The sequence below is a fragment of the Odocoileus virginianus genome, chromosome 9, assembly GCF_023699985.2.
Source record: "Odocoileus virginianus isolate 20LAN1187 ecotype Illinois chromosome 9, Ovbor_1.2, whole genome shotgun sequence".
Classification (NCBI taxonomy): domain Eukaryota; kingdom Metazoa; phylum Chordata; class Mammalia; order Artiodactyla; family Cervidae; genus Odocoileus; species Odocoileus virginianus.
Genome location: NC_069682.1, coordinates 48,130,199 through 48,148,284, shown reverse-complemented (window position 1 = coordinate 48,148,284; position 18,086 = coordinate 48,130,199). Strand labels below are relative to the sequence as shown.

Here is an 18,086-nt window from a genome sequence, read left to right as displayed (position 1 = left end):
CCACCGGCCTTCACCGCTGTGGGCGGCAGTACTTGGCCGTCGCTGTGCCCCCGCCCACACGGGGGCGGGCTCGGCCCTGGCTTCTGCTCCCTACGGCGGTCACCCGCGCTGCCTTCTTGTCCCCTCGGACGTTGCGGGGTCGGGCAGGGCAGGACATGAGTGACCTGAAGTGCAAGTTGTGAGCGTTGTCGCCCGGGGCGGGGAGGCCCGGGGCGTCGTCGGACCTCCGCGACTCACGCATGGAGAGAGCTGGGCGACGGGCTGCGCACCGACCACTAACCGGGACGCAGAAGCTCTGCGAGGCAGGAGCAGTGCTGAAGCGACCAGCTCTTCGGGCACAGGAACATGAGGCTAGGCCCGAAGCCCGCTGCAGACGACGCGCGCACGCGTGTGCGGGCCTGCCCCAGTCGCTGGTGAACGACTCGGAGCCCCGGGACTCGGTAATTGGCGCGAGTGAGCGCGCGCATGCGCGGGGCGGCGACCGGCACGTGGCGGGGGCGGGGCGGCACCGCGTGGAAGCGGCAGGGTATCCCGGAGGTTCGCTGGCCTTGGCTCACTCTGCCGAGTGTAACAGAGGCTGGCGCCACCACGGAGCCCACTCTGCTGCCGCCACCTGGTACCTGTATCCCTGAGCAGCTTGAAAGGGGCCAGCGCAGGTCTCCTTTATTCCGAAGTGGGCCCTGGAGCTAGTTGAGTCTCCTCCCTCGTGCAGCTCAGTGGCCTTTCCCTGCAGCCCGTCGTTGTTGGCGGCAGCATGGTCTTCTGTCTGGAGAACGAGGAGCCGTGCCGCCCGCAGCGAAGCAGCATGGTCCATTTCCAGGCCTCGGAAGTCCAGCAGCTGCTACACAACAAGTTCGTGGTCATCTTGGGGGACTCAAGTGAGTGCCCTTGTAGAATCACACTTCCTGGTCCTGCGCCTGCGGTCTGTTTTCTGCATCGGGAGACGTTTTGTCTCCATCTCAAACCTCTTTCCTGATCCCCAGTCCGTTCTAGTGAAATGAAAGTCACTCAGTTGTGTCCAACTCTTTGCAACCCTATGGACTATACAGTCCATGGAATTCTCCAGGCCAGAATACTGGAGTGGGTAGCCTTTCCCTTATCCAGGGGATCTTCCCAACCCGGGTATCGAACCCAGGTCTCCGTCATTGCGGACGGATTCTTTACCGGCTGAGCTACAAGGGAAGCCAGTCGAGTCCAATGCAGAAGGTTTATTTCCCCAACGCCTTCCACAGGTGTCCTGACAGATGTAGCCTGTCAGGCTTTTCACCAACACCTTGCTCAGCATTTTTCTTCCTGACAGACCCCCACAGTGTCCTCATGGAAGCAGTGGATTGTGTTGTCTGTTTCTTGGGTGACTTGGCCAGCTTCTGCCAGGTCGCTATGTACACCTGGAAGGTACACACCTGGAAGGAACAAAGTCAATGCCAGGACTTTTTAACTTCACCTTTTCTCATACCCTTAAGTCGATACTCCATCAAGGTGGTGTTGGTCCACCTCAGCAAGAGGCCTGGATTTGGAAGGAGCTGGGGGTGGGGTTAGGCCTGCCTCAGCCTCAGGATCTCTGTCTCCCTTCAGTCCAGCGGGCTGTGTATAAAGACCTGGTGCTTCTCCTCCAAAAAGACTCACTGCTCACAGCTGCCCAGCTGAAAGCCAAGGTGAGGGAAGCTTGGTGGCCATGCCAGTGATGGGCGGGCACAGACTCTGGCCTGGTAGGGGCCTCCTCCCTGGCTTGGGTCTGACCAGCTGGGTGGGGGTGGGTGGGCAGGGGGAGCTGAGCTTTGAACAGGACCAGCTGGTCGCTGGGGGTCAGCTGGGCGAGCTGCACAACGGGACACAGTACCGGGAGGTCCGCCAGTTCTGCTCGGGTTCTGGCCACCACCTTGTACGCTTCTACTTCCTCACCCGCGTTTACTCCGAGTACCTCGAGGAAGTCCTGGAGGAGCTGACATATGGGCCTGCCCCGGACCTGGTGATCATCAACTCCTGCCTCTGGGATCTCTCCAGGTTGGGGCGGGGGGAGAGGGAAATACTGATTGGGGGTGGAGGTATGGCTCAGAGGCCACCCACCCCTGTGTTTTTGCCCACTCTTTGTGCTCCCCAACAGGTATGGCCGCTGCTCGATGGAGAGCTATCGAGAGAACCTGGAGCGAGTGTTTGTGCGCATGGACCAGGTGTTGCCAGATTCCTGCCTGCTGGTGTGGAACATGGCGATGCCCCTAGGAGAGCGTGTCACTGGGGGGTTCCTCCTGCCTGAGGCAAGTGACTGGAGTGTGTCAGGATAGAAGATGGGGTAGCTGATTGATAGATAGAGGACCCTCCCTCCCGATTCTGCATCATTCAGTGGCTCTTAGATGCTGCATTTTCTCACTCAGCTCCAGCCCCTGGCAGGCTCTCTGCGGCGGGATGTGGTTGAAGGGAATTTCTACAGTGCTACTCTGGCTGGGGACCACTGCTTCGATGTCTTGGACCTCCACTTTCACTTTCGGCATGCAGTACGGCACCGTCACCGGGATGGTGTCCATTGGGACCAGCATGCCCACCGCCACCTCTCACATTTGCTTCTGACCCATGTGGCTGATGCCTGGGGTGTGGAGCTGCCCAAGCGTGACTATCCCCATGGTGAGCCCTGTCACAAGTGGGGAGGGTAGTGATGCAAAGAGGGCCCTCAGAGCATAGGTCTCATAAACAGCAGGACAGAGGTCCTCAAGGGGAGTAGAGCCCCTTGAAGGACCATTGTGAATCCTGAGTGTGCTTTCCTCCCCCTGGTCTAGCCCTGTAGGCACCTCTGCATACACAAATGAGTATTGAGTACATAAGGCAATATGTCAAAAAACCCGTATGCTACAGATAAACAGGAAAAGAATGGGAGTACTTTTAGATAGGAGTGCATGTGGGGCATGGAAAAGCAAAAGCAGAGGAAAGGCAATTCAGGCAGAGTGGTAGAAGCAACAAAGCCCCTTGTCAGGGATTGTTAAGCCCTCAGTTCCTGCCTGCTTTTAAAGGGGACATCATGGGTGATTGTTCCATGCCTGCTTCTCCCCTGGATCATGTCCTGCAAGGGTAAAGTGCCTGCCTCACTTGTTGATAATTCATCCCTTTCAGCCCCAGTATCTAGTACAATTGCTATGTATATGGTACCTGCAGGATGGTGTTTATTGAATTGGAGATGTGAGTCATATTAGAAGGCTGTAGTAGCACTAGAGGATGTGAGGGCAGAGAGGCCAAGAATGTCACTTTTAGCCTGGAGTTGGAGTATCAGGAAAGTGAATTAGGACTTTGATCATGTAATGGTCCAGTTTCTTTGATTTTTTAGGTGAGACCTAAATCTCATCTTCCATGGTGGCTCAGATGGTAAAGAATCTGCCTTCTATGCAGGAGACCTGGGTTCAATCCCTGTATTGGGAAGATCCCCTGGAGCAGGGCATAGCAACCCACTCCAGTATTCTTGCCTGGAGAATCCCTATGGACAAGAGGAACTTGGTGGGCTACAGTGCATAGGGTTTCAAAGAGTCGGACACGACTGAGCAACTAGCACACAAGTCTCAACTAAATCAGTTGGGAGAACTGATCCCTATCAGAGGAAGTGGTGCTCTAAAGGTTGTAAGGCTAGTTTGTTGGGTGTCAGGTCTTCTGAACCCAGTTTGGAGCCACAGAAATAGCAACATCAAAAGGAAGAGTTAGGTGGAAGGATGAGTTGGTGAGTTTGATGAGGGCAGATCTCTTTGAAGTACTATGGAAATGTTGAGTAAATAGAGTCAGTGGTGCCCAGCAGGGAGATGGCCGCTAAGGGCGTGAATGTGAACAGTGACAGAAAGAGCAAAACAATGGCCATGTTTGGGAGTTGGAGGAGAAGAGAGACTGATGGAGGAAACAAAAGGAGATAAGGATAGAGGCACTTTCAGGGAGGGTAGAGGCTTTTGGGCATGTCATGTGATGGTTAGGAAGTGAGGAAGTGGTTACATTTTTGTAGGAAAAGTATTGAAGGAGTGGAGTAGGGTTAAAAGAGGCAGTGAACAGTTGAGAAGGGGATGGTGCCTGGGCATACTCTTTGTGGGAGGAAATGTGAAAGGAACCCAAACCTGCTGGGAAAAGGAGGTGATAGGATCTTTGTTTTTAACAGAGATTTACTAAACATAGTTATTGGTCTTTGAGGAAGAGCTAGGAGAGGGCAGATAGACAAGCTGGGCAATAGAGGGAGAATACTGGAAGGGATCATGAGGTCAGACTGGAGGGGATCATGAACAAAGAGCCACTGACTATTGAGACACAAGGAAGAAGGAGCATAGCTTGGGCTTGGCCTGAAAAGAGAGGGGACGAGGGAACCTGAGTATGAAGTAGAGGGTGCTGTGTTCTCCACGAGGAGGAAGTAAAGGTTTGGAAGTGTAGGCTGCCAGAGTTCAGGGCGACCTGGCTCCCAGCCCTACCTAAAACAGCCATCCTGTTTCTAGACCCATGGATTAAAGGCTGGCCAGAGCCGGATCATCTCTTCCAGGGGAGCCAGGGGCAGCCCTCAGACTTCGGCGGGCAGCCCTCAGTCTTCGGCGAGCAGCCGGCCTTGCCCCCACCCTCTCCCTTACTTCCTCCTATGCCTTTTCCCTACCCTCTTCCTCAGCCTTCCCTACCTCCTCTGTTTCCACCTCTGCCCCAGGAACCCCCTTTTTTCCCAGGCCAGCCCTTCCCACCCTGTGAATTCTTCAATTTTAATCCAATGGAAGACTTCTCGATACCACCCCACTTAGGTATGTGTCCCCACAACTTCCCAGCACACCTTTTCCAGCCTCTTCTTGAACCTCCCTCAACCTAGTCTCCTGTGTCCAGATGGGCTGAGAGACGTCAGGGTCCCCTTGTGTCCCCCCGGGATTGGGTTCTGTCACAGCTGAGTCTGGAACAGCATCTGCAGACTCATGAATTAGCTCATTGATTGTCAGTTTCCTGACTTGGCAGTACGTGAAGTGGTATTGCCATTTTGTAGATGGGGGAATTGAAGGCCAGAGAAACTCACCCTGAAGAACCAGAACTGCCTGAGGCAGCGCTCACCGTGGCCAGAAGCCTGCTCTGATGATGGCTGGTTCTTTTGTAGGATGTGGCCCCGGAGTGAACTGTGTGCCTGGCCCCCTGCCTCCTCCAGTCCCCAGCCCTGTTCCCCATGGTCAGCACCGGGGCTTGACCGTCCACCGGGGGATGTCACGCTGTGTTCACAACAGCCCCTACCATGTGCCGAGGATGGGGGCGCCCTGCAGGCAGCGTCCAAGACACTCAGACAGACTGATCCACACATACAAACTGGTTAGCCGGCGTCATGCCCATTCGGGTACATGGCCGGGGTAGACTGGTTCTAGTGTTTGGGCTGTGTATGCCAGTGGCCCTGCAGTGCCTGTTTGCCACGCCAGGTGTTGGTGTGGCACCTGCTATGCCTGACGTTGTTGTCCATTGCTGTCACCAATAAAGGCATGGAAAAACAGAGTGACATCTTTTTGTGAAAGGGAGGGAGTCTCTGAACCGTGATCTTAAGAGTTAGGAGCCTACCTCTGGGTTCTCTTCCAGCCTCGGACCTTTCAATCCACACTGTTTAGAAATCATTGAACGCATCTTTCCTACTGTCTCACACACTCAATTGTATTCCTACCAGAACACATGTGTACTTAACAGAGACCCTGGAGGGGTCACCTATCGTCAGCAACTCTTTACGATTGGGAAATGTCGAAGGCTGAGTTGTAATTGAAACTGTCAATATTTTATATGGAGTTTGGAATCTGGCTAGTTCTCACCTGTACTAGTCTCACCCATTCATATGTATGTTCATCGTTCACCTGCTCCTGGAGATATGCCAACCTTGCCTTGCACAATTTCTTGGCTCATGGTAGACACTCAGAAGTGCTTGGAACTAAGCAAGAAGCTCCCAAGCTGAAGTGGGAGACTGATTAGAAAACCATTACTTCATAGATAACAACATGCAGTGGTAGCAAAGTGAACACAAACCTATTTGGTGGGTGGGCAGTAGAAGAGGAGCAGAGAGAGAATTCCAAGGTTGGGAGTAGGGAGTAGGGAGCTGTGCCAAACTTAATAAGAAAATTAAAAGAATTCAGGGACTTCCCTGATGGTAGTGACTAAGACTCCATGCTGCCAATGCAGGCAGAGGCCTGGGCTCAGTTTGTGGTCAGGGAACTAGATACTTCATGCTGCAACTAAAGATCCTGCATCCCACATGCAACTCAGACCTGGCACAGCCATATTAATTAATTTTTTAAAAGTATAGACTTGTGGACTCTGGGAGAAGGCGAGGGTGGGATGTTTCAAGAGAACAGCATCGAAACATGTATATTATCTAGGGTGAAACTGATCACCAGCCCAGGTTGGGTGTATGAGACAAGTGCTCGGGCCTGGTGCACTGGGAAGACCCAGAGGGATCGGGTGGAGAGGGAGGTGGGAGGGGGGACCGGGATGGGGAATACATGTAAATCCATGGCTAATTCATTTCAGTGTATGACAAAAACCACTGCAATGATGTAATTAGCCTCCAACTAATAAAAATAAATGGAAAAAAAAAATAAAAGTACAACATCTCAGCTTTGACAGTTGATCTTGACCTTGGGTTGGGTGTAGTATGAGGTGGGGGCTGAAGCATGGCAGTACATTGATAAGTGATACGAAGCAGGAAAATATGGAATCACACAGACTCACTAAATAATCCTTAAGTAGAATAGGCTGGAGAAGAGGATGCAGAATTACTGCGTTACCTTCCTTTACTTTTTATTGAAATTTTACTTTGTCAAAGGATGTAACATGTTACACAAATGGAAATAGCAGACCAAAGAAGTGTTGATCCTTGATGGGTAACTACTAAGTGCAAATGAAAGGAATCTACTAAATTAACACACACTGGTGATGGGGAAACTGGTACAGACAACATGAGTTAATAAGACCCTTTAGAGAGTAATGTCATCAGGGCTACTGAGACTTAATGAGAGTGCTTAAAATGAGCTTTGTTTTCTTTGATGTAGACAGAAAGTGGATGGGAACATACAAAAGTGAAACAAAGCCTCTGGTTAGGAAGATAGATTTTAGATAATTTTTATTGCAAAAACTTTTTTGTCTTGTTTTCATCAGTTTGGCAAATCCTTTGTTCAGTCATTTATTCCTTGGCACAAAACCCTTTTCTTTACACCTCTGAAGCTGGGGCTTCTCGGTGTTGCTGTCGAAAATTGTACACCTCAACTGGTTTATGGAAGAAAATAATATGAATTACCCAGCTTCACAGAGCCCTCTCTGTTGCTTGCCATCCTGCTCTTTAAGAAAACCTTGTGTGCGTGCTAAGTCATTTCAGTTGTGTCCAATTCCTTTCCAGAACTGTAGCCTGCCAGGCGCCTCTGTCTAGGCTTTTCCACTTCCTTCCAGCCCCATCCCAAGTCTGGCACGCACACTGTGAGTGCTTTGAGACTGTCCCTGTTAATCTACCTCTGTGTCTTGCATTTTCACCCCATCTTGCTCTGTGGCGCCCATTGCTGCACAGTGAGGTTTTATAACCTTGTCCTCAGCATCCCAGTGTAGATTTGAAATCTATTGTAAGGATAAAATGGGGATAAATTATTTTCAGTTTGTTGTCATGTAAGCACATAGTACACTTGACTCCTCTATTTACAAATTTTTTATTAAGTTGTGACTGGGAAACAAGAAACTTCAAAAATAGCTGTATACAAGTCATTACGTGAATTTAAATTGTTTCCTGGATTTTGTTTTGAGATTGTAAAAACAAAAGCTTATATTTCTCCAGTATGTAGGCACATAGTATGTAGGCTAGTCAAGCATGACAGAACTCAAACTTCATTGACAAATCGTTTAAGAAGAAAAGTGTACATAGACTTCCTCTCATTCATGGAATCTTGGTTTTTACACTTGATCTTAGCCAAAAGGCCGAGAAGCGATGAATCTTGGTTTTTAAAAGTGACTCCAATATTCTTTGCTTTGCCATAACATGATATTCCTGAAAGGGTTAAAATATGCACCAGCACAGCATGTGACATAAGCCTTAATTTTTCAAGGGAGAAAAGTCTTAAGAAATTTGGAAGATTGTTTTTTTTTCCAAAAAAGTTTAATCCAGGGACTTCCCTGGTGGTCCAGTGATTAGAACTCTGCCTTCCAATGCAGGGGGCCCTGGTTTGATCCCTGGTCAGGGAACTAAGATCCCACATGCCTCTCAGTGTGGCCAAAGACTAAAAACAACAAAACCCCAACAATAACAACAACTTTAACCCAATTAGAGGTCTCCTAACAAAAGCAGATAACTTGTTTTCTGTCACATTCTCCAGTTAATTGCATGCACTGTGTGTTGAGTTCATTGTAGTGTTTAAGTACATCTACCATTTACATTGGTGAAAGATAAACTCTTTTTGATTGCAAGGAAATGGATCTAAACTTTTTTAAACTGCTTCATTGAAGTATGACAGACAATAAACTACACATATTTCAAATGCACAATATGATAATTTTGACATGTATACAACATGAAGCTGTCATCACAATCAAACTTACCCTTTATATAATCCTTCCGCGAAGCCCTTCCTTACAACCTCCCACATCTTCACATTCTCATCCATAGGCAACTTGTACTAACTGATCTGCTTTCTGTTACTATGGATTAATTTGTATTTCCTAGAGCTTTAATAAATGGAGTCATTCAGTAGATACTCTTTTCATCCGGCTGCTTTCACTCAGCCCAATGAATGGAATTAATTCATCCATATTGTGTGCATCAGTAGTTCATTCCTTTTTATAGCTGAGTAGCATTCCATTATATGCGATATCTATGTTTATCCATTTTCCTGTTGAAGGACACGAGTTATTTTCAGTTTTTGACTCTACAGATAAAGCCATTATGAACATTTCTGTATGAATCTTTGTATGGACATATGCTTTCATTTCTCTTGAGGAAATATCTAGGGATAAAATGTCTGGATCATATGGAAGATGTATGTTTAACTTTTTAAGAAACTACCAAATGATTTTCCAAAGTAGTTGTCCCATTTTACATTCGCACTGACAGTGTGTGAGGGTTGAAGTTCTTCCATATCCTTGATGACACTTGGTATCAGTTATCTTTTTAATATTAGCCATTCTAATAAGGGGAAAGTATGGTTTTAATTTGCATTTACATAGTGACTAACAATATTGAACATTTTTCTGTGCTTATTTGCAATCTATATGTCTTTTTTGGTAAAGTTTCTGTTTAAATTGTTTGTTCTTCATCACCATGCCCCCTTTTAAAAACGTTACTGGGCTTCGAGAGTTCTTTACTTTGGATCCAAGTCTGTTATCAGATATATATCTTGCAAATACTTTCTCCCAGAGTGTGGCTTGTCTTTTGAAGAACAGAACATTTTAATTTTAGTCAAGGACAGCTTATTCAATTTTTCTTTTATGGATTATATTTTTGGTGTCATATCTCAGAAATCTTTACCTAACCCAGTGTCACGGCTATTTTCCTCTGCTTGCTTCTAGAACGTTTATAGTTTTAGGTTCTACATTCAAGTCTATGATATGTTTTGAATTAATTTTTGTACATGGTATAAGGTATGAATTGAAATTCTTTTTTTTGCATATGAATATCTAATGGTTCCAGTCCATTTGTTGAAGACTGATCTTTCTCCACTAAATTCCGCTAACATTGTTGTGAAAAAATCGTGTGTGTATTACATGTAGATCTATTTCTGGATTTTCTATTTCATTTATCTATTAATATTTGTCTAAGTTAATGCCAGTACCAACTCCCTTGATTTCTATAGCTTTATGATAAGTCTTGGAATCAGGTAGTGTTAGTCTTCCAAAATGAGTTTTAAAATCAGCTTGTTAATTTCTACACAAATTCTGAGATTTTGTGATTGTATCTAGCACATAGATCAATTTGGGAACACTTGAGATCTTACTAATATTGAGTCATCCAACCCAATGAGCAAGACATATCTCTCCATTTATTTAGGTCTTCTTTTTTTTTTTTTTTCAAATTGACTCAGATCACACAGTTTAATAAATAAATTTAAAACGCAGAGTGAGAAGCGAGAGATGGAGTGGTAACACTCTTAGGATAGAGTGCCGGTGGACAGACGGACACTGCCGGAGTCCTGCAAAGGTGTGGTGAGGAGCTCGCAGCGCCCCCTCAGAAAGAAGCTGCCTGGCCGGAGTCACACACCACCCTCTCCCCGAGATATGGCTGATGGCTGCAGCTCTCCGTTCAGTCTGCAGGGCGGCCATGGGACTCATCTGTGCTCTGCAGTCGAGGACCTTGTGGGCGGCATGAGTATCCCCAGTGGGTACAGGAATTAGACTTCATGAGTCCCAAGGGCCTCGAAGGTTCATGGACACTTAGTATATTGCAGACTGTCAGGCCTATGCACAGGGCTGGGACTAGAGTGGGGTAAGCAGATGCAGAAGTTAAGGAGGGATCATAAATATTCAGTCCAAGCTTGGTCCTTCCGTCCCTTTCTGTGTTCACAAGCGGGTGATCTACCTACATCACCCAAGTCTGACACGTCCCGCAGGGGGCTTGTCTATACCTCACACATCTTACGAGTCTTATCCCTTCTATTTGCTTTCTACAGATCTGAATATTATTACACAACACAGCATATTTCATAGCTCGAGTCTGTGACTTTGTTATTCTCTTTAAGGAGGCTTCCTGTTTATTCATGTGCTGCTGCTGCCAAGTCGCTTCAGTCGTGTCCGACTCTGTGCGACCCCGTAGACGGCAGCCCACCAGGCTCCTCCATCCCTGGGATTCTCCAGGCAAGAACACTGGAGCGGGTTGCCATTTCCTTCTCCTAGGTCTTCTTTAATTATTCTCAGCAATATGTTGTTGTTATCCGTGTATAGATCTGTCATATCTTTTGTCAGATACCCCCAAGTCCCTCGTTATTTTATTGTGAGAGATTTTAAAGTATCTTTTTCTGATCATTCACTGCTAGTACAGAAAACTACAACTGATTTTGTATTTTGACCTTGTATCATAACTACGATCATGTACACATTACTTTGCTAAATTCGGTTATTCTAGTAGCTTTTTGATAGTTTCCATAGGATTCTCTACTTACACAGTTTTGTTGTCTGTGAATAAAGACACTTCTTGCTTTCCAATCTGTATGCTTTTTATTTACATTTCTTGCCTTATTGTCCTGGCTAGGACATCCAGTAGTAGTGTTAAATAGAATGTTAAATAGATGTTAAATATATGTTAAATAGAAACGGTGAGAACAGACATACTTGTCTTGTTCCTGATCTCAGAGGAAAACATATTCAGCTTTTCACCATTAAGTGTGAGATTAACTGTAGGTTTATCATAGATGCCCTCTGTAAAATTGAGAAAGTTTCCTTCTACTGCCAATTTGCTGAGAGGTTTTGTTTTTATTTTAAATCAGGAATGGATATTGTATTTTGCTAAATGTCTTTTTTATGTCTATGGAAATAATCATGTATGCTTTTCAGTTTGATAATATGGTGAAGTCCACTGATTATATTTTAATGTTTTTTTTTTTAAATTTTAAGTCTTTATTGAATTTGTTACAATATTGTTTATGTTGTTTATGTCCTGGTTTCTTGGCCATGGGGCATATGGGATCTTTGCTCCCCAATCAGGGATCAAACCTGCACCCTCTGCATTGGAAGGCGAAGTGTTAACCACTGGACCAGCAGGGAAGTCCCTATATTTGAATGTTAAACAAATCATGCATTCTTGGCTTTAAAAAGGAAAGAAAAGGACTTCCCTAGCAGTCCAGTGGTTAAGGCTCCAAGCTTCCATGCAGGGGGCATAGATTCCATCCCCAGTTGGGGAACTAAGATCCTGTATGCTGTGCCACTAAAAAAAAAAAAAAGAGAGAGAGAGATTGTACAGTCTGAAGGTGATAGAGTAAAGATGCTATTTCCTTCTCTCAGAAATCACCCAAGCAAAAGTGAAAACAAGGAACAAAAATGTAAATACCATATGAATTAGCTGGATAGGCTGAAAAAAAGCAGTGGAAACACTGCATGGTACAACTCACTTTGGAAATTATTGGGCAGCATTTACTAAAGTTGAACATTTACATTCTCTGTGATTTGACAATTTCACTTCAAGAGATCTGTACATCTAGACAGATCTACCAAAAAAACTTGCACAAGAATATTCATAGAATGTTTTTTCATAGTATCCAAAACTCGAAAACAAGCCAAAAGTCCATCAGCAAGAGTGAATAGTTTTCCCATACAATGAGACTGATATAAAGGAAAACAAAATACTGATAAATGCAAAGATATGGGTAAATCTCACAGATGTAATCCTGAAAGAAGTCAGATACTAGAGTACATTTTGTATGATTTTATTCTGCACAATTTCAACAATAGGCTGCATGGATTCTGCATAGGTTTCAACAATCTATGCTGATAGAAATCAGAATCGTGATTACCTTTTGAGGGAGATACTGATTGGGAAAGGGAATGATGGAACTTTCTGGAACAATAAGAAAGTTCTATCTGGGTGGTAGTTACCTGGGCACACACACAAACCAACAAATATGTAAAAATTTATTGCACCATACCCTCAATACTTGTACACTTATTTGTATGTAAAATGTATGATTATATGTAAGTTAAAAGGGAGCTAGGGTAGTTCACTGGTGGCTGGTGGACTAGTGGTTAGGATTCTGGGCTTTCACTGCTGTGGCCTGGGTTCAGCTCCTGGTCAGGAGATCCTGAAAGTAATGCAGTGCAGCCAAACAAACAAGAAAAACAGGATGTGCTTCTTTCCAACAGTGGTTTAACATTAAGACACCTAAAAATTTAATTCACCACATAAACAGAATAAAAGCAGAATAAACAGTCCTTGTCAGTTTAGTTCAGTCACTCAGTCATGTCTGACTCTTTGCAACCCCATGGATTGCAGCATGCCAGGCTTCCCTGTCCATCACCAACTCCTGGAGCTTGCTCAAACTCATGGCCATCGAGTTGGTGATGCCATCCAACCATCTCATCCTCTGTCTTCCCTTCTCCTTCCACCTTCAATCTTTCCCAGCATCAGGGTCTTTTCCAGTGAGTCAGTTCTTCACATCAGGTGGCCAAAATATTGGAGTTTCAGCTTCAGAATCAGTCCTTCCAATGAATGTTCAGGACTGATTTCCTTTAGGATGGACTGGTTGGATCTTCTTGCAGTCCAAAGGACTTTCAAGAGTCTTCTCCAACACCACATTTCAAAAGCATCAATTCTTCGCCACTCAACTTGCTTTATAGTCCAACTTTCACATCCATACATGACTACTGGAAAAACCATAGCTTTGACTAGACCTCTGTTGGCAAAGTAATACCTCTCTTTTTTTTTATTATGTTGTTTAGGTTGGTCATAGCTTTTCTTCCAAGGAGCAAGCGTCTTTTAAGTTCATGGCTACAGTGACCATCTGCACTGATTTGGAGCCCCCAAAAATAAAGTCTCACTGTTTCCCCATCTACTTGCCATGAAGTGATGGGACCGGATGCCATGATCTTCGTTTTCTGAATGTTGAGTTTTCAGCCAGCTTTTTCACTCTCTCACTTTCATCAAGAGGCTCTTTAGCTCTTCTTCACTTTCTGCCATAAGGGTGGTGTCATCTGCATATGAGGTTATTGATATTTCTCCCTGCAATCTTGAGTCCAGCTTGTGCCTGGCATTTTGCATGATGTACTCTGCATATAAGTTAAATAAGCAGGGTGACAACATACAGCCTTGACATACTCCTTTGCCTATTTGGAACCAGTCTGTTGTTCCACCTCTAATTGTTGCTTCTTGACCTGCATACAGATTTCTCAGGAAGCAGGTAAGGTGGTCTGTTATTCCCAAATTTAAGAATTTTCCACAGTTTGTTGTGATCCACACAAAGGCTTTGGTGTAGTCAATAAAGCAGTAGATGATGTTTTTCTGGAACTCTCTTGCTTTTTCAATGATTCAACGGATGTTGGCAATTTGGTCTCTGGTTCTTCTGCCTTTTCTAAATCCAGCTTGAACATCTGGAAGTTCACGGTTCACGTACTGTTGGATCCTGGCTTGGAGAATTTTGAGCAAAATAGTTGTTGTAGTAGATGCAAAAAATTTTTTATCATTCAACCTCCACTCATGATCAAAACTGCTAGCAAACTAGGAATAGGAAGGAATTTGACTGGATAAAGGTGAACTATCAAAACTTTACAGTAATTCTCAATGGTGGAAACTTAGAAGCAGTTCTTTCAAAATCAGGATCAAGTCAAATGTACCAGCAAGCAGTATTTCCATATGTCATTGTCTGGGAATTCCAGCTGGTACAAATCAGATGAACACGAAGAAAGCTCTTATTTCTGGCTTTTAGACAGAGGTGGTATCTTTGGGCTTAGAGGGCTTTACAACTTTCATATATGTTACAAATATTTTTAAGTACACAGTATCACATATCAGTTTTTTAAAACTGTATTTTGGTTAGACATTTAAGACACAGGCCAGAAAATATGGTAAAAGCTACACCTCTTAAGTTCTTTTATTTTTAAGATGAAAATGTCTGAAAGGTAATAGAGATGTTGGCACCGCAGAAAATGACTTGTCCAAAGTGGGCTGATGTACATCTAGATCCTGACAGAACCTCACAAAATACAGCTCTTTACCCTAGGAAGAATGGAATAATAGACTAGGATTAGAACAGCAGTCGGGGTCAGTGAAGCTCATGAGATTGGGCCCTTCCTTCTCCAGGATTCTCAGCTCTGCCCTTGCTGTCTCTGGGTTTTGGCTAGGGGACCCAGGCTAGGGATTTGGGTTAAAGAGATTTTGTAGTCCATGAAGGCGCCGCTGTGAAGACAGTGGGCGGGAGAAGCTCCTTCCTGGCCCCAGGATCTGCCAGTTCAACCACTGCTGGTTTTAGGACCCGGCCGTGAGACAAGTCTGCTCTTCGCTTCCGTCCCACACGCAGCCAAGTCTGACTCTTCGAAATCAGAGCTGGAGGTCTCCGCCAGGGGAGCACGCCTGGCATCGAGTCTGCAGGCTATGATTCCGGGGGGGGGGGGGGGGGGGTTGGGGGGGGGGGGGCGGGGGGTGAAGGTGGAGGGAAGGTGTTGATTTACGGGGATAGCTGGCACTTCCCTGTGTGGGTGCCCACAGCCCTCTGATCTCTGGCTAGGCTTGGGATTTTCTTCCCAATATCAGGCCCTTGCCCACCGCTCTCTGCCTCCACGGTCAACGCGCCAGCTTGGAGCTCTCCAGCCGTTGTCCGGACCCTCTCCGGTGCCCCTGAGCCTATGCGCCCCTTACCTGGCCCCTGCACCTGGGGCAACCTCCCAGAGCAACGCAGCCCACCCCCCTTTCTCCTCCCTTCGGGGCCCAGTCGCCCCCTCCCGCGCCCCACTGCCCCCACGGCCCCGGTTCGTGGCCACAGACTCTGCGAGCAGGGTCCTCTGCTCACCCTCTAGCGCACTCAGAGCCGCGTCTGGGTAAGAGCGCCCCCTCCCGGCTCCCCGTAGCAGGTCCAGAGCGGTTCCCCGGCGCCGCCCTGACTCCTTCCAGGGATCACTCTTTTCCCACCAGGGTGGTCACTCACACCTCTAACTGAAGTGGCGCCCCCCGCTTTGTGAGCTCCCATGACACCGTCCTCTGGGACCCTCCCGCATCCTGGCCGCTCTTACTCATTGCTCCCGGTCCTTGGGGGCAGAAGAAAGTCTTACCCGGCACTCCTGCTCCTAGGCGCCCCCCACGGTGCGTGTGCGGCTGTGGAACCTGTCTCACTTTCTCAGATGCAAGACCCCTCGCGGCTGACACCTCCTCCGCTCCGGTTCTTTATGCTCTGCCTGATCGGATTTACTTCTCCGGCCAGGCTACAGGAGTTACTGGATCCCCACCCACCCCTACCCCAACCTTACCTGAGCATGCTGCGGGGTCGGGCCCGCAAAGAAGCCCTGGTCACTCAGGCCTGTGGAACAGCTTCTTGGCCCAAACGGAAAGGCTTAGAACTTCATTCCGGCGTGTTCATTCTCCCCAGGCTTGCATTATTAAGCGATTTAAGTCTAAATGGATAACTTTGTCTACATTTAAAGTAATTTCAGGAATTATGTTTTTCTTTCCTCTCTGCCAGGTTCCTCACTTTCCCTTTACCTATATACTCTGTCCCATTTGCCTGATTCTGGAGTCGGCCATTTCATTCTTTTTTTTCTTTTTTAAGTGTCTGGTTTTGCTGCCATGCATTTTAAATTTGTGTGAAAAGAATTCTGTTATTTCTCGTTCAGCTATTTTTCACTCAACGCTGGGATTTCAAGATCAATCTGTATAACTTCCACCACTTCTAACTGCTGCCTCATCTCCACAGTGGTCCATTCTCAGATGGTATCCCTTCAACATATTCCCTCACCTGCAGTGCTTCTCAAACTTTGCCCAGTGTATCCCCTGTGAGTCTTGTTAAAAATGCAGGCTCTGATTCATGACTCCTTGGGTGAGGCTTGAAACTCTCCATGTGTAGCCAGTTTCCAGGTGATGCTGATACTGTTGGCTTTGGGACCACACTTTGAGGAGCAAGACCATCTTGGGCCTCTGTGAGAATTCTTCTTGGGTTGCTATGTGTCACATAGCATTTTGGGTCACAGGCTATGTGTTGATCTAATTTTATAGGTATTGCCCATTTGCTCTCTGGCCTGCCTGTGCCACCCTACCTCACACCAGCAATACAGGAGGGTAGAAGATATACGTTTACACGGGGAAGGGAAGACGGCTTTCTCCTCGCTCCTGCCAAAACCCTGCCCCTCAGTGTGTCTGGTTTGGGCCAAAACCTCCTCTCTCAATTAGAATGGTCCTAAGGCTCCAGAGTGATATCCCTGGCCAGCAACGCACAGCCATGTTAGCGATGGGTCCAAGATTGGCATCCGGGCTTCATCTCTGACAGGAGCTTAAAGAACCGGCACTGAGAAGCCCTGGGCTCTTCAGTGAGGTTATATTTCCTTCATTTCCTTCATTTCCTTCTCTTTAGTAGCCTGTCAGGCTGGACTAGGACTCAAACAACCTGACCTTACCATAGGCAAGTAGCTATCCTGAGCCTGATTTCTCGTCTCTAAAATGGAATAGTAATAGCATAACTACAGTTTGTGGTGTGAGGAGTCAGTCCAGGAATTTTGCCCACATGCCAGATGCCCCATGGGTGCCCCAGGACAGGTGTGCTTGCCTTTGTTTTAACCAACAGAAAAATGAAGTTCAAGAAGGGTTAGCAATTTTTACCGAAGCTGTGGGACTGGAAAGTGGCAGTGCTGGGATTCAAACCCAGCTTGAGCTAATACACCAGAGCCCATGATAGCTATGACGCTTTTCCACCTCCATGGCCTGCCTTGACCTTGCTACCAGGCCATATTTCAGGGAGAACAGGAAGGAAAAAGGAAGGAAGGACTGTGTCTGGGGTTTCAAGAGCTGATACTGAAGGCATCTGATCAGTGGCACGCAGGGTTATGAAACTCCACAGTGAATGGGTTTTAGCAAAAATGAACGTGGGTTCTAGGGGCTGGTTCACAGGGCTTGAGTATTTAGGTGGCCAGAGAGAAGGCTTTTAGTTGAGGGATATAGGAGCGAGGGTTTTAAGGTGATGTATGTAGTGGGATCAAGACTGGATAGGAATTGGTGAGGGTCAAGGATTAAGTGGAGGCCTGGTGTTAGGTGGGGGTCAGGTAGGTGGGTCTTACCTATTATGTGTCTTACTTGTAGTGACTAATCACTCACTGTTTTGTCTGGAGGGTTAGCTGAGATGTGAAAAGCCAGCATCCTGGGCATCGAAGGATGCCACCTTCCAAGGCTCTGCTGGTGCTGTAAACAGCTTGTTGGGTTGGTTTTAGAAACCCATGGGCTATGTTTTCCCCATTTACATGGCTGTGCAAGCCATCTCCCGGCACCAAGCCCCACTAAGCATTTCACAGTCAGAAGAGTTCAACACCAGGATATTTTGAGATTTCAGGGCATACGACATTATACCTCTTGTTCACACTCATCCATCCTCCGCTTACCATTGTAGGGTCCAAACTGTATCCAGGACAGAACATTTCTCTGAAGGCCTAGAGAAGCTTTCTGCTCTTTATAGTTCCATACAATATCTTACAGTTTTCTAGTC

The 18,086-nt window shown here is 46.5% G+C and overlaps 1 protein-coding gene across 2 annotated transcripts; it reads left to right on the top strand.

Moving 5' to 3' along the window:
• The first annotated feature begins 1 nt into the window (after window position 1).
• On the top strand, window positions 2–5,461 carry PCED1A (PC-esterase domain containing 1A). Of its 2 annotated transcripts, none has more exons than XM_020906300.2 (8): window positions 2–440; window positions 734–878; window positions 1,576–1,655; window positions 1,766–2,004; window positions 2,105–2,255; window positions 2,373–2,619; window positions 4,449–4,739; window positions 5,081–5,461. In XM_020906300.2, the coding sequence occupies exons 1-8, from the start codon at window positions 240–242 to the stop codon at window positions 5,326–5,328; spliced, it is 1,602 nt and encodes a 533-aa protein (XP_020761959.2). In that variant the 5' UTR covers window positions 2–239; the 3' UTR covers window positions 5,329–5,461. The 2 variants fall into 2 exon arrangements, with proteins under 2 accessions (XP_020761959.2, XP_020761958.2); XM_020906299.2 differs by having other exon boundaries at window positions 713–878.
• Window positions 5,462–18,086: the final 12,625 nt, after the last annotated feature.